Below are 26,741 nucleotides of genomic sequence, written 5' to 3'. Positions count from 1 at the left end.
TATAGCAAACAGGTATACAGGTATTGGGCCAGAGAGATTATCATGTTACAAAGGAGTAATGAAATAAAGATCTTACCCATGTCCTGGGCTCACGGAAGGGCTCCAAGAGGAGTGATCTCCAGATAGAGATCCTTCTGCCTTGGGAGTCAGCCCTTAAATGGGGTCTAGGAGGGGTGGAGCCAGGCTTCTGGTCACTCAGGTGAAATTGCATTCACCTGTGCCCCTGCAGCTGACTCAGCGCTCACCTCAGGTGGTCAATCAGAGGTTCAGGACATGATTCAACAGTTCTCATACACACAGAAAATGTAAATTAATATCAATATATAACGCTATTTTTCACATGCTGTTTAACTTAAAATAGCTTTACTAGTCTACATACCGTACAAGATTTTAGTTCTTGAAATATCATGTAGCTACCTATTTGGTTAGGGAAAGTTATGTAAGTTATAGTCCTTGTAATGTAATGAAAAACAGTGTAGTCTAGAGGGTTCAAGTACTGGTTGGCTAGGTTTAAGAAGGAAAGATAGCAATATATCAGCCAGAGGATCATGTTGGTTTAAAGGCATTTTTAGAAGTTTGTGGTACAGACATTGCTTCACAGAAACATCCACAATAAAGCTGGAAAAATGATAATAATAAACAACAACAAAGCACCAAACATTATTGAGAGGATATAACAAATCCACAATGCCATGAGTAGATACATATGATCTTCAAGCATTTTACAGGGGCCACAGGAAGCACGGATTGAATTAAATAAGCCTTTTTCTCATTCAATTTGCTGATACTATGTTATTTAAGACCTCTTCAATATTATTCATTAATGGCTACACTATCATGACTGAGATACACTTCAGTGGAAGAAAAAGCTGCAAGCTTTGTATTAAATGACATGCGCACCTCAGTCAAATCACCAATGGAAAGGTAACAAATAGAAAAGGACAAAGCAGAGGAAAAACATTCTTCTCTTTACCATGATTTACTGAGGATTTCAGTCTCTCCTCCATTGTAGCTATCACATCTAAAGCTTTTTAGTTGCTTTTGTTGTTGTTGCTGGTTTGTTTCAAAGTTCTTAAAATACACACATACTTAAGTAGATAAAAATGTTTTTAATACTTTATATTGTTTGAATTTTTGGTATGAGTTTCCTCTACATTTCCTTCCTTTTACCTGCAGAATCTATGCACAATGTACTTACATAACATGTTCAGCTTATAACACAGTCCACCGAGAGAATTCATTACTCACCTGAAAGATGAGCATTTGAACTGCTTCTAAAATAAGCTGAATGAAAAGATAATGGATATGAAAAAATGCAGTATTATTCTAAATCTTAATTTAAATCCACACATTCGTGGAACAGTGAAGGAACATCATCTAATTGACCTTGTTACTGTAAGAGGCGATAGAAGCAAGTGGTGTGCTAAATTCCCTACCACATTATAAAATGTTAGGTGGTGTGGACAGGAGTTGCTTCTTCCAGTGACATCAAACAGTTACAGCACATACAAAACTTCTATTTCCTACATTTCAAAAAGTTTTTTGGTTAAACTTCAAGCACCAGGGGTAACTATACAAGTAATCCAAATGACTTTCTGTACCTTGTAAATGGAAATGCAATTTTCATCCGCAAACATACAGAAATTAATCTAAGTATTTCAAAACTGCAAATGTATGCATATACGATTACATGCACAGAACTGTAAATGTCATTATGCTCAAAACAGGTGCACTCTTAAACCTCCTTCTCATAACTGCATTTTACATGAAGACCTTGTAAGAAAGACTGTAGCTGTAACCATAGTCAGCATTTACAAACTCATCTAGCAACTGTGGAACAGTTGAGTTGATATATGCACTAGTGTATCAGCTACTAAATGTACCTCATGAAAGATGCAGAAACATTACATGCATTTCAAACATTACTTTAAGAGACACCACAAACCCAAGAACTTACTGCATGGACAGAACACTCTTAAGATTCCACAAGCAGTGCTACAAAGTAACAGCATTCAGATAACATCAGAATCACTTAAATACTGACGCCCACTAAAAAAAAACTGCACCTACAAGACACTGTATATAGTATTTGTGAGTAACTGATCAACAGTGTGTTTAAATAGGTTATGCATTTGCTGGATAAACATACTTCCAATTAGCCAAGCGCCAATTACTTTTTATCACTAGAAGTGGTAACAAGGAAACAACATGGTCATAGATCTTAATCATGTACATTTAATGTTCTACATGCAATGCTTGAGATCCTTTTGATACAAGCGCTATGAAAGTACTCTGCAAACCTGGACAAGGATAGGTAAAGGGCTCAAATAAATGCACTTAACAATCATTTACTCTGCCTTTAGTAGGAGCTGTGAAAATCTAGCCACTGTGAGAAATCTGTTTTTCCAAAGTCATGAACCAAGACCAGTATCAACTTAACTTGCCCACAAGTTGAAAGACAGCTCTATCCAGGCTCCTAATATAAGTCATTTTAGTCAACAGAGAGGTCAGTATTTTCAAAGAGAGATTCACCCAGCTGTCTCCGAGGAAACTTAGAGAAGCAACTAAAGAGAGATAACTAACTCTTGGATTGGAAGGCTTTCTTCCGTACTCAAATACCACAAAACTGACATTTTTTGACCTACACATGGCCCTCCACAAGGCCTGCTCAAAACTCTTTCATGTACACTTCTCTTCCTCTAAAATGAGGAGAGATTAAAGAGTATACAGGAAGAGATAAGCATTACAAAGTGATACGAACACACTTGACTGTTCCTTCCTTTGGCCAAATACTTAAAAGAGATAATTTGTAGGCCACTTCTTTCAGAGCAAAAAGAGGTTATTTTGTGTTTCTAAATACACTTTTTTTTTTTTTTTCTTCCTAGCACTTATTTGTAAAAGAACAATTCCAAATGAACCCTATTAAATAAAATCCTGGCTATCTTACCTCCTAACAAATAATATGCTTTTCATGCATACTTTAGGAGGGGGATATATAAGTTGAAACTAAATACACACAATAAACACCAAATAATGACAATTCCATGGAAGCACCTATGTTTGAGAATTTTGAGAACATCAAATATTGAAGTTTATAGTGATGTAACTATCCATTTTCTTAAGTCTATGTTAATAGGTATATAATAATAATAAAAAAAAACAAAAAAAAACAAGGAATGAATTTAGTTAAGTCACTGACACAGAGGTAGACCACATCTACATTTTTTTTTTTCCCAAATCTTCAAATAACATTACAGCAAGGGGCTGTTAGTGAAAAGCGAAAGAAGAATTGTACTTACTTGCCACCTCCAGTGATGCATTGTGACTTACAGCTTCCCCAAGGTAGTTCCTTGCCACGCAGACATAGACCCCTTCATCTGGCCTACTCTTGCGTCCATGAACTATGCGTAAAAAAAATAAAGATCCGCTGGGCAGCAGCATCCGATGAGAACGAGGATCATCCTTGTCAGTTTCCACTCTTTCTCCACCTTTATACCACTCAATGGTTGGTGTTGGCCTTCCTTCAGCTTTGCAGTTTAAAGTTGCTGGTTCTCCTTTTGAAACAATTAAATCAGATGGGTGTTCAACAATGCGAGGTGGGAAATCTTCTTGCCGAAGACGGGAGCCTACAACATAGAAACATGCAGATTTCTTTTTAGATCTTTGCCAGGCAGTCACAAGTGTTTTGCAATATAACTGCATAACAAATACCCGGTAGTTAAGGATTTAATAAGAATAGCTATTAACATCTTTTTTGAAGTAAAAAAAAAAGTTCCTTATTTTATTTCACTGTGTGTAAGGTTATCTCCCTAAGTGAATAAACTAGAAATGCTTTTCCAAAAAGTGACCTATACTAGGGAATAAACCTGCCATGTTCCTAAATCATACACATGAATATATCAATACTGAAATGTATGCAAATTTATATGTATTCATATGCATATATGTATAATTATGAAAATTAATTCTACAGATACTCGAAAGTCATCAGGCTATCTCTCACAAAGCTACTCTAATTTATAACACAAAGTCATGACCAATCTCATTCAACCATCCATAAAGTCTGTCAGTTCATACAATGTCTGTGGAGTAAGCCTAATACTTCCAGTCGCTTTATTCTGCTTGTACTATCAGTTCTTCTTAGTGACTTCTTAAGAAGTACCACAGGCGTAGAAATACACGAACATCCAGGTATATCTTACAGTTGTGTCAGGGAAAACTAAAGCTACTTCTTATATTTTACATTTTAACTGTCTTGATTACCAATTATTCAGTTTGCAATTCCAAGAAAAAATGGGACTCAAGTATTGGGAAAACAAGTTACTCTTCTAGAAAGGCATTCAAATATGAACTAATTCAGACTGTAAGCTCACAGTAGCATGGAAGTACTATGATACGCTGGAGAGATAAATGCTGCACAAAAATACAAGAACAAGCTGGGTGCCCAGGAACTCAAAATTAGGGATAGGCAGCTATCTAAACTTTCGTGGGTTTAAATATTGCTTCTATTTCAAATTGGTATTTTCATCCTTATTTCTCTCTTTCTTTATATACCATCTCACAAGGGTCAAAATTAGTCTCTTAAATCAGTAATCCCTGATTATTAAAATGATAGATGCCAAAATTCTTCATCAGCATTAATAGTGTACATTTGAAAAGCTATCAAGAACCAGAAAGACATAAGAGATCTATTCACTGCAGGTCAGAAAAACTCAAATTAGTTTTGAAAGAGGGAAAGACCAGGAGAGTCCCAGAGAGAGTTCTGTTTTCTATATAATATATGGCATAAATATATAATATAGCATATAAATATTGTATGTATTGTATATACGTAGGTTGCTCTGAAAGTAATGCCTCCTATTTATTTCCACTGAAACTACAACCGATAGAAAGAGCACGATAACACTAGATAATTGAGCAAATTCTCTGATACAAAACACTTTTTCAACAGTCACCACCATTAGCTATACATTTTCACTAGCAATGAACAAGAGCCTGCATGGTGCATGTGTAAAAATCACCAGCAGAGGTGACTCACTGTCACTAACACCACTGTGTGTGTGTGTGTGTAATATATATAAAATATAAATGGGAAAAATTGTGAAATATACAACTTTACATGAAAGTTTATTTCACGTTAACTTTGTCCCAAGGTAAGCAATACAAATTAAATGCTACATTAATACTGGAACCAACCACACCATCCCAAAATCTATGGTAGTTTGGCTTGACTACTCTAAAATATCCTTGCATTCCTATCTACACAGCAAAACTTTATTTTGATGACTATTACTTTTACTTACTAATTATGTACCTTACAAGGAAGGATGCAGAAAAAAAGGATTAGAAAGTCAAAATCAGAATGTAGTAAAATGCTTAAAGACAGTTAAGAATGGTTTCAAAAGCCCGAGTCTGCGTATGTGATAGTATGCATCTCAGGTTTGTATTTGTACAGACAGACAGACAGCAGACAACACAGTACAAGCCTTCTATTGTTCCTGTCAGCCAGGCCCAGACTGCAAATAAATGAAATACTATTTTCATATATTGTATGCACACTTCCTATGCTAACATTCAAGTCACCGTACACTAACTGAAAGTATTGTACAGAAGGAATGTTTAAAGACTGACCTCTAAACTTGCTTGAAAATTGAGACTTGGGACTCATGAGTGGGAAAGAGTGCTAATACAAGGTCAAGTTCTCAGGAAACTCCAGGAACGCTCATACATTTTTTATATTTCCATGCTGGATAGTGTTAGAGAAGTTAAAATGACAGAAATGTTCCTTTTTTATTTACTTTAAATTGTCATTTTATAAAGTAACCCTTCTGGAGAAAATTAAAAGAATTGCTTGAAGCAAAAAGGGACAAAAAGTTGTATGAGTAGTTGACCGGCACACAGCCAGGGTTAACCACAGATCTAGTGGACACTGCCACAACCAAGTTATAATCTTTCCACATATTTATAGTTTTGTTTTTTTTTTTAATATTTCTTTATTTCCTTTTAGCCTATTTAAGATACACTTATGCTTCACTGAGAAAAAGTAGCTTCCACTATCAGTCATACAGTGGGCACTAATTCTGTAACTGACCTGTCAAAAATCCGTCCCAGAGGGATATTTGGTTCAAATAATAATGATAATAATAATAATAATCAAAACAGAAGACCTATTACACACTGGATCTGCCATTAAATATACAACAGAGCTGCTTCTTCCCTGCCCTAAAAGGTGACAGCACTGTGCCAAAGGATCTAACCAACTTGTTCTCTCTGCTTCACTTCTTATTCAAGTCTTTTGTAAAAAGTCATCAGGATGCCACCAATTGAAGTATACTATATTAATTATTTCATGATGCTACTTAAAAGAACAATTTTAAGAAATCCTGTTTCCAGTTTCTTACACTGTGCCACAACTATTTTTTACAAGAATTCAAACACTGAAATACATAGGCATGAAAGTTCAAAGAAAGCTAGCATTAGATGAATGCTAACATTCGTAAGGGCAAGAACTGTGTTTCTCCTTGACTTAGAACTTCTTATTGGTACAATATACAAAGCATTAAAAAATAGCAGGGAATATGAATTTGAACAAGAAAGCTGCTGACTGGGAGAACAAATGTTCTGCTGGTCTGCTATGAGGGAGGGAAGAGGAAGGCCCCATTCACTTTCCATTTCACAGCTACAACATTTAATGCTGACTTTAAGAGCACTTAATCTCAATTCCATTCTTTTACTGAAATACTTCATTTTGCAACATAAAACCTGAGTTACAAATTATATTAATGAAATACTAATAAACAAAGCTACAGCTTTAAAATAAATGTCAGCTAATTCTTGCAAATAATTATGCTTCATAAGGATATGAGTGAACCCAATTTACCAGCGCCTCCACTCCCTGTAACACAATTTCTTTCAGAAACTTTTCAGAAATTGGTGGTATTTTTTGTGGTTTTGTTTATACTGATTAGGAAGGTGTTCTGCAGTTGCTCTTGTAATCAGAAATCTTTCTCTACTTGTTAGGTTAAATATACCCACAGGCAGTGCATATATAACTCCTCTATAAATTCTGACATAGACATTGTCAAACCATAAACAGTTAAGAAGCAAAGAGAATTAAAATACTGTTTCAAGAGCAAACTACAAAGCAGTGAGATACAATGTCACAGGGGAAAAACAACTAAAGAAGAATCAAAGTTTTTTTCTTGAAGAGGCTTTTCTATGAAGACATGCAACAAACCTCAGAGACCTTAACCACTCTTTGCAACTACCTGAAAGGAGATTTCAAGTGAGGTGAGGGTCAGTCTCATTTCTCAGGTAGTAAGTAATAGGATGAGAAGTAATGACTTTAAATTGCACCAGGAGAGGTTGAGGTACAATATTAGGAAACATTTCTTCTCAGAAAAAAAAGCAGTGAAGCATTGGAACAGGTTGCCCAGAGAGATGTGGAGTAACCATCCCTGTAAATGTTCAAGAACTGTGTGGATATGGTACTTAGGGACATGGTTTAGTGGGCATGATGGTGATGGGTTGGTGGTTGGACCCTTCTAACCTTAGTGAATCTATGAAATCTAACCTATTGAGTTTATTTGTTCTCATAGACAGCAGATCAATTGCAAGGAAAGAACTGGAGGACAAAAAGCCCACTGAGACGCTCACTTGCTTTCTCTCTTATTTCCATAACTGAAGAGCTCCATCTGTCTCTCCTATTTTTAGACTATTTTTACTCTTTATATACCATCCTAATCCAGTCTAAATAGAATGTGTTTTCCCAAACTAGGCAGCTTGCAATACTATATTTTAAAAAGCAAGTATTTTGAAATTTCCTTTACAGATGTTGCAATCTTCCACTCATAATCAAAGGCATGGAGTAATTAATGAATTGTGCCTGTACTTTCAGATTTCCCCCAAATATTCAGCTAAGCAAAGAAATTTCACTTTTGAATTCTACTTTCGCATAAAACAGAAGAGCCAGAACTGCACTGAACTGGTATTTCTAAAACACTGCAGTATGAGAACGGAGTTGTATCGCTCTGGTTTCACAAAGTTTGCACAGTTATGAAGAGTTTTATTTACAACAGCTGTTGATCTTTAACAAATGAGTACTGAACTTCTAGTTTTGGGAAAAAAAAAATGCAAGTTATGCTTCATACCTAAATCCTGCTATAACTTGGCACAGTCATGGCTCTGCACATTTTCAAAAATGCTTTAAAATGATGCCGCCTTTATGAACAAAAGATTACAGCCTGAGGTGTTACATTGCTACAAATGAGCTGATGTTTGTATCCTAAAGAGAAAAATGAATGGCTGGAACGTAACAGCATTGTTACATAGGTCGATCAATGCCCACCCAGGTCTACAAGTTTATTGAAATGCATTTTAAGGTGTGTTTAATGCTTCCAAATATTGAGCTGGGAACAGGTCCAGATCTCTCCAATATCAGGGATACCATAAAAAGTGATAAGCAAGATTCTCAGTCTGGATCAGCAGAAGTTGAAATTCCCCAATTCATTCCCTGTGAAGAAAAACATCTCCTTTTCTTCTTTTTGTCTAAGTAGACAATTGAAAAGAGAAGAGCAATTGAGAAGAGAAGAGCGGATACTATCACCCCCGCTATGAAAGTACTGTGATGTTCTCCAGAAACAGTTTGTTGCCAGTGTTTTCTTTGTTTTGTTGGTTTGATCATTCTCTTTATCCAGCTTACGCCACTGTGCCAAGGAATCCTTTAGTTTTCGTCCTTTAATTGACATTGGAGACTCTGCTTCTAATAAGATGAAATGATAAATAAACCTTCTATCATTATTTCTGTTACTAGGATGTACTTCTAGGTTAAAAAAAAATCCACTTTAAATGCAAAGACATTATAAAACCTTCAAAAAAATCTTGCGGGCAGTGGCTTTTAAACTTAATTTTGTGAGTGCCTGAAACATTTTTCCACATTGAAAGATAACCTTAAAGTATTTCATGTTGCTAACACACTATGAATTATATATTACATTTCTGTCTTGTCTATGACACTATCAGGAGATGTCAGAAGCCTGTAATTTACTGCACATTTACAAAAGAAAAAAAAATCTAGAATAACCGCAAAAAGCCTGGAGTTTGAAGCTGTGTCTGCCTCTTTCCCCAGGCAAGAGATTAAATAGGAGCAGTACTAAAAAGTGCCTGAGAACCAGTCTGATCTAGTGTCTGGCTCTTGTACGGCAACAAGATGTAACATATGCATAGCTTAGGAAATAAAAATTATGTGATGCTTTTGTATGTAGGTTGCTCCAAAAGTAATGTCTCCTATTTATTTCCATGGAAACTACAGCAGATGCAAAGGGCACAATAACACTACCTGATAAAGAAAATTCTCAACTACAAAATACTATTTGTCAACATAGTCATCACCATTAGCTCTGCGTTTTTGCTAGCAATGAAGAGCCTACATGGCATGCTCATATGAATCCGTACAAGTGAAGCTGAGCCACTGTTTCACAGCTGCTATGCCCCTCTGTTGTCAACTGTCAAACAGCAACAAAATGTAATGGAATATAGGTGGGGAGGTGTAACCTCTACTGCCATGTCACCACCATAATTCTCTGATGTTGCTGGTCAACATAATAAAATATGAGGCATTACTTTCGGAGCAGCACTTAAATTCATAAATTGCATAGGAGATAGCTGAAATATTAAAGCAATAAGCTAAGCAAACATAAGAGGAAACAAAAAAACAACATATGTTGTTTCAAATGCTTTGTTTCTGCTCTTTATTCTGCAATAACTCTGGACATAAATGATTAGGTCAAAAGAGGTTATAAGCTTTTAGTCAGAAAGTCTTCTGGAATGATGACGGCATCTTAGAGCTAAATATTCTATCTCATAGGAATGAAACAAGTATTGGCAGACACTGTATTGCACAGATGCTAACACCAACTTTGTTTTAATCCAGGAAGTTGTATTTCCCAGGAAAGGCTATATCAGTCTAACTCTCATTTTTAAAGAAGCTGGAAATGATAACTCTAAGAATCATGCTTTAGTTTCTTAAACCAAATTTAAATATAGCTCTTTAAATTGCTTTTGGAAAAACTATTTTCATGAGGCATAGATGTACAGAGAACTTTCATCACACAAACACATGCTACTGGTTTATCCAGCAATTAGCATAAATAAGTCATTACGTGGTTATTCATTAATTGTAGCTGAAATAAAAATTTTAAGTAACAACATTTATATTGAGTTGTGATACTGTGAGCCATTTGCATAAAACCTCAGGCAGTAGGTGATGTTCCCAGTATAAGCATTTAGTTTTATTTCCTTCCCTCAGTTCTGCTCTCCAGAAAGATATTTATCCCATCTGACTTTTATGAATAGTGGAGTCTGAGATAGCAGTATTTAGAGCACTGACTTTTGAAACCAAACTTCATCCAATGAAAATTACATTATCCCACATCAAACTGGTAACTTGGGAATAGTACTCGCCCTTAAAGAAAAGATTAATAAAATTACAGGAGTATTTTTATTAATATTGCAAATTAACTGTGACACAGTGAGCAACCACACTATATTTCACAAACAAATACAAAGCTAATGAAGCTTACTTCATCAGTCATTCTTCCTTTGAAATGGTTGCAGTTACGCTGGAAGAGATTTCTGGCACTGGAATAATACACAGAAGAGCACAACAGACAAAGATGGATCTGAAGGCAAGCTCATCTTAGTAGCTTGGAATGTGAGAGTCTGAAAATGACAAACTGCTGGAGGCGATTCACATTAAACTGCAGAATGAGTAAAGCAATGAAGTCAGGTAGGTACAGAGGAACTCAAAGAAGACTACAATATTGCTAGAGTGATGACCCTGGAATTGCAGTCAAGAGTATAAAGGATGGCTTGGGAAGAAGATGCAGCAATGGAAGGAGAGGATTATGTAAAGACTATGTATATCAGTTATACTGAAGTAATTGGAAGTCCACAAGAGAATCAGACACTGGCAGCATATTGAAGGGATGATAATCAGAACCACAGAAAGTGAGAAGATGTGGGGACAAAGATTGGCATGAGTCACACAAGAAAGCATTTCCAGTGCTTTCTTTTCTATTGAGGAGCAAGATTAGTACCAAAGAAGAGACCAACAGTCTCTCCTGTCCATCTTCAAGCCTGTCTTCAATTATGTTTTATTCCATTAAGTAGAATTATCTCATGACTTGTGAACTACTGGTTTATATTTTGTAACAGGAAAACAGAATTGGAAAAAAAGATAAGCCAACAAAACAGAAGGAGAGTTCTTAGCTGCAGTGAAGGAAACAAGCAAACTGCTGAAAGTATAAATGCCTAGTATTTCCAATTATATTGGCAGAAAAGCTTTTTTATGCAGAGAGCCTCTTGGGAGAGTCAGGTGACTTCTGCCATTCTAAAGTGAAAAGGAAGTGAAAATGACAAGAAAAAAGTGAATGGCCAGAGGAATAAGGGATCTACTAGCAATAAGCAATTCTACACTGGAATTAGAAACTCTAGTTAAGCCAGAAGGGACAATTTTACATTGATGACACCTTTCAGGTTGTTTAAAATGGTTCTTATTTGGACAGAAATATGTATTGGCAATCAGAGAATTAGTGGCAGAGAAAATGGCACCAGCTGCAATTTTGGTCCTGAATTCATCAGCCAGGGAGAGCTAAGCACTATGGCATTTGAGAACCCTAAAACTGAGATGATACCGATTTACAGGCTATTAGCACTGCGAAGTATTAAAAATTAAATGGAAGTAACTGAAGTACTTTAGCTGCTCTGAAAGTAATTCTTCTCATGTTATTATGTTGGTCCATTACACCAGAGAAGGATGTTGGTGGTATAGCAGTAGAGGATGAACCTTCTCACCAATACTCCAATATTTTGTTGCTGTGTGACAGATGGAAGCAGAGGCGCAGTCTGACAAAGTGGTATCTGACATGGAAGTGCAGATGAAGCAGAGGCGCACCACTGAATCCCTGTGAGGAAAAACCGGCACCCATCGACATTCACTGACACTTACTGAAGACCAGATATTCTGGTTTCTGGAGACCAAACAGTGGATGTGAGCACAGTAAGGCAGGGGGTGTTGTGTTTCAGCAGTGGTGATAGTGGGTCATCTCAGCTGGTACAGACTTTCACAAGGACAGCATGCAGGATTTTGTTCATTGTTCACAAAAACGCAAAACAACAGCTAATGGTGGTGACTATGTTGAAAACTAGTGGTCTGTAGCTGAGAATTTTCTCTATCAAATAGTATTACTGTGCTCCTTGCATCTCTTGTAATTTCCATGGAAATTGATAGGAGGCATTACTTTCAGAGTGACTGATGTATTTCAGAGGGATTGTCTACACACTATTTTGGACTTGAACATACATCTTGCCACATTTAACAATATTAACTTGTAATTCATTTGCAATCTCAGACTCTGGGTGAGACTATCTGATCTTAATGAGCTGCATTATCAAATGTTTAAGAGATGCAGAGGAAACGGATAAAGGATTCTTTTTTTCCCCAGGACTACATGGAATTCAAAGAAGCAGCAAGCTTCAATAAAGCCTTGGGTTTTTTCTCTTCTCAGCTGTATCAGGAAACATAGTTCAACTCTGAGACAACAGAAGTGCAGTATTATAACCATTAACAGCAGTCCCAGGTTTATGCTTGTGCTAATCACATACCATTGATACTAAATTTATTTTAAAGACAAGAATAAATGCCATGGAGAAACATAGAAATTCAAAATACCTCACCAAACTCCTGCTTTTGAAGACAATTATGAATGAATATCTACAAGGGTGAATGAAATACCAGAACTGCCCTCAGGAATCCAAATGTTAGGTATTTGTAGGAGAGTTACGTCAGCTCAGGAATAAATTCAAAGCTAATGCTCTAATTAGTTAATGCTAACAATTTAGGGAAGATTAACAACAGAATATAAATAATCATAATAGAAGTGAGGTAACTTAGCTACTTTATAGTTATTATTTTAACGTGTTAAACATTTAGACTGAAACAAATTTATGTCACTCCATTTAAGTCAGTCTGACTTGCTGTAAAACAATAAGTTTGGACAACTACAAAAAAGAGCAGGCATTTTTAATTATGAGTTGCTACTGCAAGAACACGCTACCGTCATGTTTTAGTTGCATAAGGAAAAACGGAAGCTTAAATCCAAGTGAAAAAACTATTTAAAATGAGTTGTTTAAAATACATAGAATGTGCAGATCAGTTCTGAAGTATTTTATGTTTATGGAAAATGAATTCTGTACACCAAATCAAATAACCACATACTTAAAACTCTATCCACATTCACTTTCTACAACTTATTTTATTCAAACATAAAGCTAAGTATTAATTGTGAAAGATAGAACACTCTCGGTGGAAAGCAATACATTGATTCTCCTATGAGAAGAAAAAGTGACCTCGGATCCCACAGGTTTAGAGTGAAACATCTGTTGAACTGGTAAGAACACAGGTAAGGGAACTGTAATGCAGAGCTGAACAACGAACACTCAGTGACTCGGTGAGAGATGATTCTGTTTGGAGCAATAAACTAGTACTACTACAGTACTTTCAAAAAACACCTGGGGTATATATATATGTTACCTTTCCATATAAATGCGGTTCAGTCACATGCTCTACAGAATATATCTCAGACTATTTGTCTGAGAAAGCTGTGAGTTACTTGGCATTGCAATCAATAGGACATCACAGTTCAATGATTTAAAAATCTCCTTCTATTGCTATCTTCCATGAAAATGAAGCTTTTTTGAAAACAGCAAACATCACCTTCCATTAAAAGTAAACTTCCAGATATCAGGCGTGTCAAAATCATCTTTTTCAGAGCAACTGTGTAATCTTTTCCAACTACAAGAAGTTGGAATTTCACGTTACTCAAACCAGTTGATTCACTGGCTTTTTAAAGATTTCAGTGGTTTCAAATTTAAACTGAAGAACAATTCTTCCTTTTAGGAGGAAGTTTTTCACTCAGAGGGTGGTGACACACTGGAACAGGTTGCCCAAGGAGGTTGTGGATGCCCCATCGCTGGAGACATTCAAGGCCAGGCTGGATTTGGCTCTGCACAGCCTGGTGTAGTGGTTGGTGACCCTGCACATAGCAAGGGGGTTGAAACTAGATGATCATTGTGGTCCTTTTCAACCCAGGCCATTTTATGATTCTATGAACAGTGATCTCTTCGCCTACAATTGTACTGAGTACTTCACATAAACCCTAACTTTGTAATTCTAACGTTACATTCTATAGTAGATGAACTGCATTACATAGAAAACAATGTCCCAGGACTCTCTTAAACATACAGTAGGACAGGCCAAGAAAACAATCACTCAGTGATTTGTTTTCTTCTTTGCTGGATGAAGAACTAGTGCTACCATTAACAACTATTTCTGAATTCCCATTAGAGATCATAGTCTATGTACATACAGTGAAAAAGCATTATAAATTTTCACCATCATTGTCATCACTCCTACACAACTCCTACTGGATTTTAGTTCTGATCATAGTGAAAAATGGCATTACAGCTTGCAAACTACCACACTGAAGACGCGAGTATCATTCAGTGGCCACTGCAAAGTTTCAAAAAACAGGGCTTGCAATTCAAGCCTGCATACTTACTCTTACATAAACTTTCAGCCATCCAAAGTTCTCATAGTTTGAGCTTTGAATCATGTTACAGGCAAAATTCTCTGGAAGGTTCATAACCAAGAACAGAGTTACACAGGAAATTGCCCAGCTTCATATACTATACCAGTGCAAGCTGTCAAATTTCTTAGCTATCCAATAATACAAAGATCCTTACAGATGAAAAATTGGCTCACTGCAAATAACAGCTATGTTAAAGTAATTGTGGTAAAAAAAAGTCTTTTTATATAGCAAAAAGCACAAACAAGGATCTCAATGGAATTCCTATGTGATCTTAAGTATTTTATCCAATAAGCTAATTGTTAGACATAGAAAAGAAGGAAGACAAGAGCTAACCATGGTACATGCTACAAAAGGCACTGTCCCAGCCACAGTTTGATCTATGCCCAATAAAGTTTCCAGGTGTAGGTAGATAGGAGAACCTTCATTTTTACTGTACTGCTTCAGGAAAATTGCTGAAAAATACCTTCTGCTTTCCCAACATAAACACACACTCGCTAGATAAAATTTTACCATCTATACACAGATGTAGACAGATATAGACAGATAGACAGTGCAAGTAACAATGCTCTGTGTGTGTTTATGCCTATCTCAAAAGGCAACAGAATCTGTGAATAAAGAAAAAACTCAAAGTAAAGAGTTTCAAAGCAAACCTAATTTTCAAAGCACTTATAGTAGACACTAACTTCAGTTTCAAGTATGAACATTATATTTAATCTTTTCATATAGAATTAACAGAAGTAAAAAAAAAATGAAAGACATACTCTAAAAAGTTGTCACCAGCAAAAGAGATGGTGAAAAGAAACATTAACAGACTATATATGAAGAATTTGCTGTTCAGGAAAAATCTGTAGCTAATAGTCTAAGTGTTCAACAGCCTGACAGGTATTTAAACATCTAAAGCAGAGCTTTTGAGATGTTCAATATGATAGGCAGATTCAAGGAAGATGTTTAAATAGCGCCAGTATTCAGTGAGTTATTAACTTCTTCAAAAAAAAAAAGGACCGAACCACAACTTTAAGCACAACTGTCTGGAGTAATTTATACTTTTAGAAAACAAAATATTTGAAATGGCCTTTTAAAGGATTAGTAACAAATCCCTAGAGGTATGCGGCCCACCTAAGTCAATTTTCAACCTTAAAAGCAAATCCTGACATAACCACAACATTAATGAAGGCACTCCTTATAGCTTCCATGGTAAGCTTAAATGTGAGAAATTTACAAATAAATAAAAAAAATGCTGTTGACTGCACCTACTGAAGCTTATACTGTAATGAAAAAAAGATTAAAGAAGGATGGTAGGCCATGGCTGTTGAGGGTGAAATTTAAAGAGTTAAGAGCATTTTAACAGTATGAGAAAAAGTTATTTATTTTTTTAATCAAAAGCAAGAAGTCAGGAGTGCCATTCTATTTGGATACATTAAATTGCTTTTAAAAGCTAATGTTATTAGCTTATAAATTTATTAAGGGTTTGTTTGAAGAATTTAGAGTGGTGAAGGAGAAACCCATCAATGTTTAGATGTCAGAATGGCAAAAGAATTGAAAATAGGCAAGAGGAGGTACATAATCACGGGGCTCTGAGTAGAAAGCAAAAGAGATGAATGTAAGAAGCAAATGAGGACAGAGAAAAATCCCAAAGGGCTCAGAAGAGCTGCACTAGAAAGACAGAAGAACCTTGAACATAAAAGACAACAGCAAATGGAAACAATGAGAGAACAGATTCATATGACTTAAGCTTAGAATGCATTGTACAACACAACTACAGAGCAGTAAGAAGAGGCTCGTATGGTATATAAATACAAATTATGAAGAAGCCTCAAATGATTAAGGAGAACAACTCTTTGAAAATAAGAGAAATAAATCATTATTATTACTTCTATCATCAGCCAGTATGTGACGGGGATTCAAGCAGTAAAGAAAAATAGACTGTCAGGAATTAATAAAATGTAGAAAAGCGTGTGCCAAAAAATGTCATTCAACTTTATCAGTTGATCTAAAAAATACATATTACTTCTCTGCACAATGCTTCTTTCACAATGTAACGATAGGCAAGTAGAAAAAGAATAGCAAAAAAATCTACTAAAATTGGGCAGCTAGACTCACACAATCCACTGCAATACTAAGTATGTTGCTTTAGCAAAAGAAAGCTATTTTTCTCTGTAAGACTGATTGATGTTACTAGTTTTCCTTCCAACAAATTTTACAAGTTTAAAATTTTACAAGTATGTAGAAATGCTGAGGATAAAGCTACTTATATTCACATGGCATATATTCAATCAGATACAAATATCTCACCTTTTACTACTCAGGACACTGTAATGCATCTGTTCACGCAATGAAACTGCCAGTTCTCTAAGACTGCATGTTTCTCTCTAATTATTACAAGAAGGGTTTGGAGGTGATAATTAAACCTAGTACCGGCTCCTTCATTCCTCCCATGACTGTGCCATGAGGAACCTGCTCAATCCCTCTAGAGGCAGAAGTAAGATGGAATCTTTACTGCCAGCCCAAAACATCAATAAGCTCACTAGAAACTGTCGCTCACATACATCTGTGTTATAGCAAAGGTAAGCTATCAACCACAGATCAAGAGATGGATTCAAAGACTGGTTTCATCCATTTTCATCCTTACAAAGGACAATTTGATGTTTTAGGCAGGCGCTCTGTCCCCCCACCCCAAAGAGGTTTTCAAGGCTATGTACATACAAATATACACATGACATATTTTCTGAACTCTAAAAGGCAACCAGTACATGGACTTCTCAGCTTTATGTAAACAGGTATTTGAAACAAACCCCCGAACCTAAATTAAGCCCTCTTGAATAGGCTGAAAGCCTTCAGTGGGACTAATTAGTCAGAACCACTAGGCCTTGAGGCTCACAGCTGCTCACTGGTACCCTGAGCAAAAGCTGAGAATTAAATGCATGGTTAGGGGTTTAAATTCATTAACGGGTATCAGTTGTCCCTTCTCTACAGGGTGAGCACTAATCTCACTCTTTCCATTCTTTAATATACCATTATATGCCTAATTAGCAGGCATTACAGCACATGCATCAGTTTAAAAGGCAATTTTATGACAATTAATCTGTCTTTATTTTAAATTAGTACTTTAAATAACAGTAAACTCTCCCTCAGTGTTTTGATTAAAAGCAAAAGCTTAGTGCTAACAGATCTATTTCATAAGAATTGCAGCCTGCTGGACTTCACTTTGTTTTACAAAATATTTTTTTTTTCTTTACAAAAATTTTACTTTTAATTTGTTCTGTAATGTAATTAATTAGTTATAAACTGGTATATCTTCATTAGGAATACCACACTGTAATAGCTACAGGACTTCACATATGGAAGTAAATAAGAACAGCCATATGACATAGGAACAGTTCAACACTACTTAGGTCTTCATAAGGACCACAGTAGACAGTTAATTTTCAAGGCTGTTAGGAAGAAAACACTGGAGAAAAACTAGAAAGTCTTTATTTGTATCAACCGCTTAAATACTAACATAGCATATCACCACTGGAAAACGTTACTATCAAAAAAGCAAACAATTCAAGAACTTTAATAGATAATATAATGGAAAAGAAATACAAAATGAAGAATAGTACATAAGATTTAGAAGCAAAAGAACAAGGCCTAAAATATTTCACTTATCTTTAAGAAAAAATGGAACGTGTTGAACGGAAAGCTCAAAGCTATGAGCAAAAACTGAATGCCACCCAACCATATGTTCTTCTCTCAGAGATGCGGTGAGAAGACATGCTAGCTCCTCTCTTGACTTATGCTTAAATGAAACTACTATAGGTAAACACTAAGTGCTTGGCATTTTGAAGTAAAAATTGTCATTTTCTATTAGTTACATATAAGCCCTACAGTGCAGAGAAAAAATAAAAAGATTTAAAATAGAAAATTAAAAACATGAGTAATTTTGAGTAGAAAAAAGAAAAGCCTTTTCTCCTGTTTTAAATAGGAGCACTTTATTTGCTGTATGACAGTGTAGTACTAGAAACAAGGCAAAAAAAAGTTCCATTTTTGTACTTGTAATTCTCTAGAAAGTCATCTGTTAACTAATTAAGGAAGGCATGAGGGACTAGGTTAAATCCTAGGTACTGAAACTTTGATCTTGTATTAGTCACCGCAGTAGAGACCAATTTTTGTACAAATGCTTAGCTACTAAAAGCCTCTAACTAGAAGCTGAGACTTGGAAATAAATCTATAGCACAAAAAGAAAATGCCAAAATGATTAGGAAACTATTAGACATGACTGAATTTAAATTGGGTAAAAGACAATCTCTAATACTTTAATGTGCCAAAATAAAGACACACGGTATTTATTTAGTTTTCTCTTCTAATGACAAGCTGAATATATCAAATAACATATATTCAAACAGTTAAGCTATACACTTTACACACACTGCAAGAAAGTGCCATGCATTACACAACTTTCTCTAAAGGTCTCAAAATGCTCCTAATACTAAAAAAAGCAACATTCCCAAAATGTCTTTTCTTAACAATTACCTTCTTCACTGTCTAAGGCTTTATAACCACACTGAAAGTGCTCTTTTCTAATGAAATTAAAATAAATGAGCTCACAGTCCTATGCTGAAATCATCCATTCAAGAGTTTAGGCTATGAAAAGTACCAAGTCCAAGTGCATTTCAATGGTATTTGACTGCCTAAATCCTTAAAGCTGATTTGAAAACTGAAAAACTGAAAGTGTTTTTGAGAACAAGGTAGAGGGTGTTTGGAGAGTTGCTTTTGTTTGTTTATTTACTCCAGATCTGTGACTGTAGAATTCTACTGCTAGCTCAGTGTACTTACACACCAAATCAAATGATAAACATTACTCAGGAAGCATTTACCAACATTCATTCAGATGTCCACAGCTGAGCCCTGAGAAAGTAGTATAACGCAACTAGAAGCAATAAGAAAAAACTCTTAAACAGGACTTCTAAACAGGAAGCTGTACACTAAATATACTAGGCTCCTTAACTAGATCCCTTTCTTCCAAGTCAGATGTGCTCGATGGACAAACACAGAATATAACCTCACTCATATCCGCATAAATACAATTATATAGCAAAACCAACTGAAACACTACTCTCAAGTGCAAGAGATCTCCAAAATGCATTTCACTGCAATTTAATCATCATTAGTGATTAATTGCAAAAGAAACAGTCATGTAAACTTGCAGAATCAAGACACGGCAGAGATCATCTGTGACCTTGAAAAAAGTCTTTCTTGGTATACTTCAATGGAAAAATCACCACTTTCCTGTTAATGCTGTCATAAAGCCTAGAATGAATTACTAAAAATCGTTACTTTAATGTTAAAAGCTCTCACGATGACAAGGATGAATTATCAGGGGAAGGGAAGAAAAAAGACAAATAACATTAAAGAGGCCATCTCCACAAAATACTGCTGCGAACACAAGTGCCGAAAGCCTTGCATGCTTATTAGTGCTAATCATTATTGTCACCTCTCTCTCCATGCAACAACTTATATATTCTCCTTCACTAACATACAATACTCCCACCCCATTAAGAAGATTTCTGTCCTTATGAAAACCTATTATTCTACAGTACACTGGTTCAACTACTGGGGAAAAAAAGTCTGCAGAGTTAAACAAAAGTGAAGTAGTAAATACTGCTCCCAGTGTTGTTAAAAAGGCACTACGCTATTAAGAGACAATAACTGATGTTTCTCTGATGGTGAAAGTTATCTTAAGAATTATTTGACTTACGTGAAAACATCAGTGGGTAATCCAATCCTCTGGGACAAGAGAATAAGAATTTAGGGGCACTTAGATGTCACTGTTAAGAATAACCACTGCAGAAAATCCAGAAAAAGTCAAACTGTGTCTTTTCTCAGAGATCTCCAAAGAAATTCAGTGGACACAAATGATAACTATGTTAAAAAATGTACAAAATTCATCGCAAAACACATTCTGTGGTTAGATTAAACTGATTGAGTAGACCTAAGCACAGTCTAAGTAAATACCTTTTACACTTGAATTTTGTTTCAACATAATATAGTGTCACAGAATGTGCAAGCAGATGAACTTAGAAATACTATTACCTTACATGGCTCAGTACAATCAAGAGAGTAGCTGAACCATTGGTTTTCATTTTACTTAACTTGATAGATCTTTCAGCAATCACTGTTCATCTGGTGAGTGAATTTACTGTTTTCTTTTCACAGATATTAGCAAGTGGTTCAGCAAACCTCAAGCTAAAGCACCATCATGCTTCAGAACATCATATTTACAGAAGTTAATATTTTAATATAAATGCAGTTGTACTTTCAAATAATCTCCATTAGCAATGTAATTTGCCTAAAGCATTGTACTGCTTTTGCCAACCATAAATGGCAAGACTGGACAGCATTAGTTACTGCTGGAACACTGCATCTCAGTCTATGTATGCTTTACTATCTACAAACACCCTTGCATTGTTCCATTATAAGCATTTTTTTTTTAAAGAAATATGCATAATGTATATTAAGTAAAATTTGACTCATCCACCCTGCAGAAATATCTCTTAAGAGTGTCTCAGAAGACAGTTAAATCTGGTTAACACATCACCAGTTAATTTCTAGAAACATTATCTATATACATCAAATAGTTTCAAAAAGAACAAAATAATTTAAAAGAATAATCTGCAAAACGAGCTTCTGATGTTTTATTTCTGTCCAGATGCCCTACAGCTCCTATAATGTGATAAAACATGCCAACATATTATAGTATACTGGAGAATCAACAGAGAAATTTACTGGATGCGTAAAAGGAAGTGTGTTTGTGTGCATGGCAGGGGGAAATAGTGGGAAATTCCAGTATGAATCACCACTGAGGATACTTGGGAGGCGAAAAAGAGAAGAAAAGGAAGAAAAAAGAAGAATGCAGAAACAATTCCTCCTATTAAGAATGCTCTTCTATTCAAAACTGAACCAGACATTGAAACAACGGCTGTGAATTCCTTAGACAGATGGTGTCAATAGATCAGTCTATTAGTCAGTTTGACAGCAGAAGTATGGTAATAGAGTTTGTAAAATGCCACTTAAAAACTCAATATAAACATGAGAAGTACATTAAGAAGTTAATTCAGATTTCTTACACAATACTTTTTTTTTTTTTAACATATCTGGTAAAACAAATTACTTTTAACATCAGAGATTGCAGATCATGCTACAGCTTTATGGACTGTAACAGAAACAAAAAAAATCCCACATGGGACAGCTGGCCTTAACAGGTGAAAAAAGTTGTACCTAATGGCTTTCCTATCAAAGACTGACTGCTTCTTTGTTTCTGCTTTCCTGTACAAATTGGCAACACATAGTGCTGTTTTCTCACTGTTATGCCATTTAAGATGAAAGTCGTGACTGATAATGCTCCTTCCCAACTCCAGTGCAAGGTTCTCTATTAACATTATCTAAAATTTTAAATTATCGATTCTTAATTCTTAAGCACTTTAATTTTAACTGTATTTGTTTTTATTCTCTGAATTCACATTCCAAGAATATTTGATGCCAACAGATACAAATGAGGTATTCTTAAGGAATTCTTAAATGAAAACTCAGGAACTTTAAAGTCTTTTGTAAATCCTGAAACTAACTTGATCAGTTTTTATTAATAGGACCGGATATTAATAGGACAAGGTAGACAGAATCTGATAGAACAGTCGAATACACTATGAATAAAATCAATTTTATATTAAAGTAGAATTATGAATTAGTTATTAAAGAGCATGTATTTGGTTAAGTTCAACAAATAAGCATAAATACCACTGTACCAGAGAACAAATTTATTTAAAAATATATATACACATATCCAATGACTACCACTCCTCAGCGTTTGTTCACCTTTTAAAATGAGCTGTAGTAATAAGTGTAAACAGGAAATACAGTGACACAGAGCTCAACGACTCACTTTTAAATGACAGAAATATATAGAACATCAAGGAAGTCAGAAGCTATGTGCTTATCCTGTTTTATTCCTTCAGTAAGAAAGGAGCAATAGTTGAATCCTGTCATTTTAAAGTAGATGCTTAACATAGAACATCCTCAGGCAGGAAGGATTCGTAGTTCTAATAATCCTGACCATTACTCATGTAAAAAGGAATGCATGTGCCAAACAAAGACAAGATTGGTCTTATCACAGGCAATACATTTGCTGTGAAAACTCCTTGGAAAGTGGTCAAGACCTAAGAGTAGAAGAATTGTAATTTAATTACCCACAACAAAGCATTCCACCTGCCTACCACAAAATCTGAGTCATTCTGCTTTAATTACAAAAGATTCTTTGGTTATAACTATGCCTCTGCTAATATGGCAAATGCATCTTCAAGAACTTTTTCTGTCTTTGTTACTATGAAAGAAGTGAAAGCTTTTACGTGTACTTGAAGTCAGACAGTAAGTACAGAAAATACAGGTAAATACTAGTTATGAATCACAAAATGGCCTGGGTTGAAAAGGACCTCAAAGATCATCTAGTTTCAACCCCCCTGCTATGTGCAGGGTTGCTAACCACTAGACCACGCTGATCCAGAGCCACATCCAGCCTGGCCTTGAATGCATCCAGGGATGGGGTATCCACAACCTCCTTGGGCAACCTGTTCCAGTGCATCACCACCCTCTGTGTGAAAAATTTCCTCCTAATATCTAACTCCCCTGTCTCAGTTTAAGACCATTCCCCCTTGTCCTATCACTATCCAGCCTCGTGAACAGGTCCCTTCAAGTACTGGAAGGCCACAATGAGGTCTCCCCAGAGCCTTCTCTTCTCCAAGCTCAACAAGCCCAGCTCCCTCAACCTTTTCTCATAGGAGAGGTGCTCCAGCCCTCAGATCATCTTAGTGGCCCTTCCCTGGACCTGCTCCAAGACCTCCATGTCCTTCCTGTACTGGGGGACCCAGGCCTGGATGTAGTACTCCCTGGATGGTGCCTCACAAGAGCCAAGTAGAGGGGCATAATCACCTCCTCCTCCCTGCTGGCCACCCCTTTTTTAATTCAGCTCAGAACACAGTTGGCCTCCCGGGCTGCAAGCACACACTGCTGGCTCACATCCAGCTTCTCATCCACCAGGACCCCCAAGTCCTTCTCCACAGGACTGCTCTCAAGGAGATCTTCCCCCAGTCTGTATAAATGCCTGGGATCGCCCCAACCCAAGTACAGCACCCTGCACTTGGCCTTATTGAACCTCATTAGGTTTTCATGGGCCCACTTCTCCGGCCTGTCCAGGTCCCTCTGGATGGCTTCCCTTCCTTCCAGTGTATCAACTGCACTGCTCAGTCTGGTGTCATCTGCAAGGTGAGTGTGTACTAGATGCCATCATCTATGTCACTCTTGAAGAAGCTAAAAAGCACCGGTCCCAAGACTGACTCCTGAGGGACACCGCTTGTGACCACCCTCCACTCTGACACAGAACCAGTAATCACAACCCTTTGGCTGCTTCCTGCCAACCAATTCTTAATCCACCAAACAGTCCATCCTTCAAATCCACACTTCTCCAATTCAGAGAGAAGGATGTGGTGAGGGACCATGTCAAAGGCTTTGCAGAAGTCCGGGTAGATGATATCCATCACCCTTCCCCCATCCACCAAAGCCATCACTCCATCATACAAGGCCACCACATTGATTAGGCACAATCTGCCCTTAGTGAAGCCATGATGGCTGTCTCAAATCATCTCTTTGTCTCAAGTGCCTTAACATAGCCCCCAGGAGGATCTGCTCCATGATCCTCCCCGGCACAGAGGTAAGGCTCACTGGCCTGTAGTTCCCCAGGTATTCCTTTCTCCCTTTCTTAAAAACAGGAGTAATGCTTCCCTTTTTCCAGTCACCAGAGACTTCACCAGACAGCCATCATTTTTCATATATGATGGAGCGCAGCTCAGCAACCACAATCAGCCATCGCTTTCAGGATGGATATAATCTTTAAACAAAAGAAGCCAGATCTTATAGGTAGGCCAAAATCTGACTACATAGGATCAATACATACATATATTTACATGTTGTACATACATGAGGAACATGAAATGTGAAATTTCAGTGATTCAATTTTTAAGCTCCAAAAGTCCTCTCCCTCTCCATTACTTATTCTCCATTCTCTTATTAGAGAAGTAGTATATCTTTGGTCTTTCCTTGGAGATGGATCCTTAGTTGTAAGCTGCAAACCACTAACAGACCACAAGGCTCTTCTAAGATGTTCACAGTTTAATACAATAGAGCCACATGGATAACATGGACTCACTATCATCTTTACAATCTTTTACATTAAATTTAATTCAATAATTATATAGAGAACTATATAAGAGTTTTTTAGAATTTACACAGTATATTAATCCAAAAAAGTGGAAATCATTTTTCATACGGGTACTTAACACTAGTGCTATAAACAATTTTTGTAGAACAGTACACTGTGTCTTTAATCATATCTTGTAATACTTAATCTCAGACACTTTTTTGAGCCAACTGCTTTTTAGTTGCAGGATAAAAATGCTTCCCACCATAGCACCACCATCTGTCAGAGACAAAAATGGAGGGCCCTGGCACAACAGTCCATTTATACTGCAACAGCAGTTCTACTCTGTAACTAGTATATGACACAGAAATTTAATTTGTTCAGAGTTCTACTGTGTGGACCAGCATTACCTACACAGGAAATGAAGTAATAGGTGCAGCGTGGCCTTAAGCTCACACAGCAGACACAAGCAAAGCAGGGAGATATGAGAGTGTAGAGGCTGGGGGAAGAGTGATTTTCTACAGAAATTGTATCACTAACGTAATGACATTTCAACTGGTTTCTCAACAGATGTACAAATAATCACACAAATCCTTAAAAATGAATGGCAGATGCACGATTTGCTTGTTATACATACTTTTTAAAATGGCATTTACTACTCTAATGTGTTTCTGGGGAGGGGGAAGTATTCTCTAAACAACATTTTCCTCTCCAAAGTTTCCAGTTATATCAGCAGGCTGTTTAAATACACACTTGGAAAATACATGTTGTTTTTGTTTGTTTGTTTTTGTTTTGTTTTTAATTACAAACTTCCTCATTTTAACACTCTGGTACACTTCACTTCTTCTTTAAGGATGAATATAGTCTCAGAAAACATTCCCCCTGCTTTCTTCCTCTAGTGTGCCTAAACTCTTATTTGAAATACAGGAAACAGGCAGTAGTAGAGGACTGAAGTCCTAAAATTGTTAAAGGAGGATGAATGTGCTAGGAAAAACAGAACAAAACAACAAAAAAGTAACAACAGACTACTATTTACGTTATTTATGCAAAGATAAATGTATTTCAAACTCAATAACCAGGAATCTTGAAGATAAGATATGTAAGTTTGGTCTGGACAAAAAAAAAATAAAAAGATCCTTTCACTTATATCAGCGAAGGAATTTGGAGAGAGACTTTTGGAAGGAAGAAATAGATACTTCTGTCTTACTTAAAACAGTGAATTGTCTTCAAGATTGGGATTTGATAATCCTAAATATAAATATACATATAAACAGTGTTCCATAGCTAGGACAATTACAACAAAGTAGTAAGCAACATAAATTACTACCTAGTAAACTCTGCTACTTGCATGTACTGCTCCTGTTTATAATTCAGTAATATTTATTTCCATTGTACAAAGCAATGCCAAAAAAACAATACAGGAAATGCTAAATATTTGGGTGACTTAAAACTGACAGGAGAACACAGCTATTAACAGGGCTGAAGGTATGTCCTGTGAGGAGAGGCTGAGGGCACTTGGGCTGCTCAGTCAGGAAAAGAGGAGGTCAAGAGGTGACCTCACTGCTCCCTGCAGCTCCCTAAAGAGTGGAGGCAGAGGGATGTGTCGGACTCTGCTCCTGGGAACTGATGGCAGGATGGGAACAGCACAGAGCTGCGTTAAGGAAGGGTCAGGCTGGGCAGCAAGAAACATTTTCTGTGATGGCCAAATGGTCAAACACTGGGACAGGCTTCATAGAGAGGTAGTTGATGCTCCATGAGCATCACTGTTCAACACACATTTGGACAATACCCTAATTAATGTGCTAAATTCTGGTTAGCCCTGAAGAGGTCAGGAAATTGGACTCAATGATCTTTGATGGTCCCTTCCA

General features: G+C 36.4%; 1 protein-coding gene across 7 annotated transcripts in view; it reads right to left on the bottom strand.

The window, feature by feature from the left end:
- Positions 1-26,741, bottom strand: part of ROBO1 (roundabout guidance receptor 1) — a 707,723-nt gene that overhangs the window by 261,697 nt on the left and 419,285 nt on the right. For 5 of the 7 annotated variants that reach the window (XM_046904542.1, XM_046904541.1, XM_046904536.1 and 2 more), the window contains one exon: positions 3,300-3,626. The exons of the other annotated variants lie outside the window; for them this stretch is intronic. In XM_046904542.1, the coding sequence (XP_046760498.1) occupies positions 3,300-3,626 (327 nt within the window). The remainder of the gene's footprint in view (positions 1-3,299; positions 3,627-26,741) is intronic. 7 annotated transcript variants of the gene reach the window in all.

Source organism: Gallus gallus, chromosome 1 (genome assembly GCF_016699485.2).
Source record: "Gallus gallus isolate bGalGal1 chromosome 1, bGalGal1.mat.broiler.GRCg7b, whole genome shotgun sequence".
In the NCBI taxonomy this organism is placed as follows: domain Eukaryota; kingdom Metazoa; phylum Chordata; class Aves; order Galliformes; family Phasianidae; genus Gallus; species Gallus gallus.
This window is presented reverse-complemented; position numbering and strand designations above follow the sequence as displayed.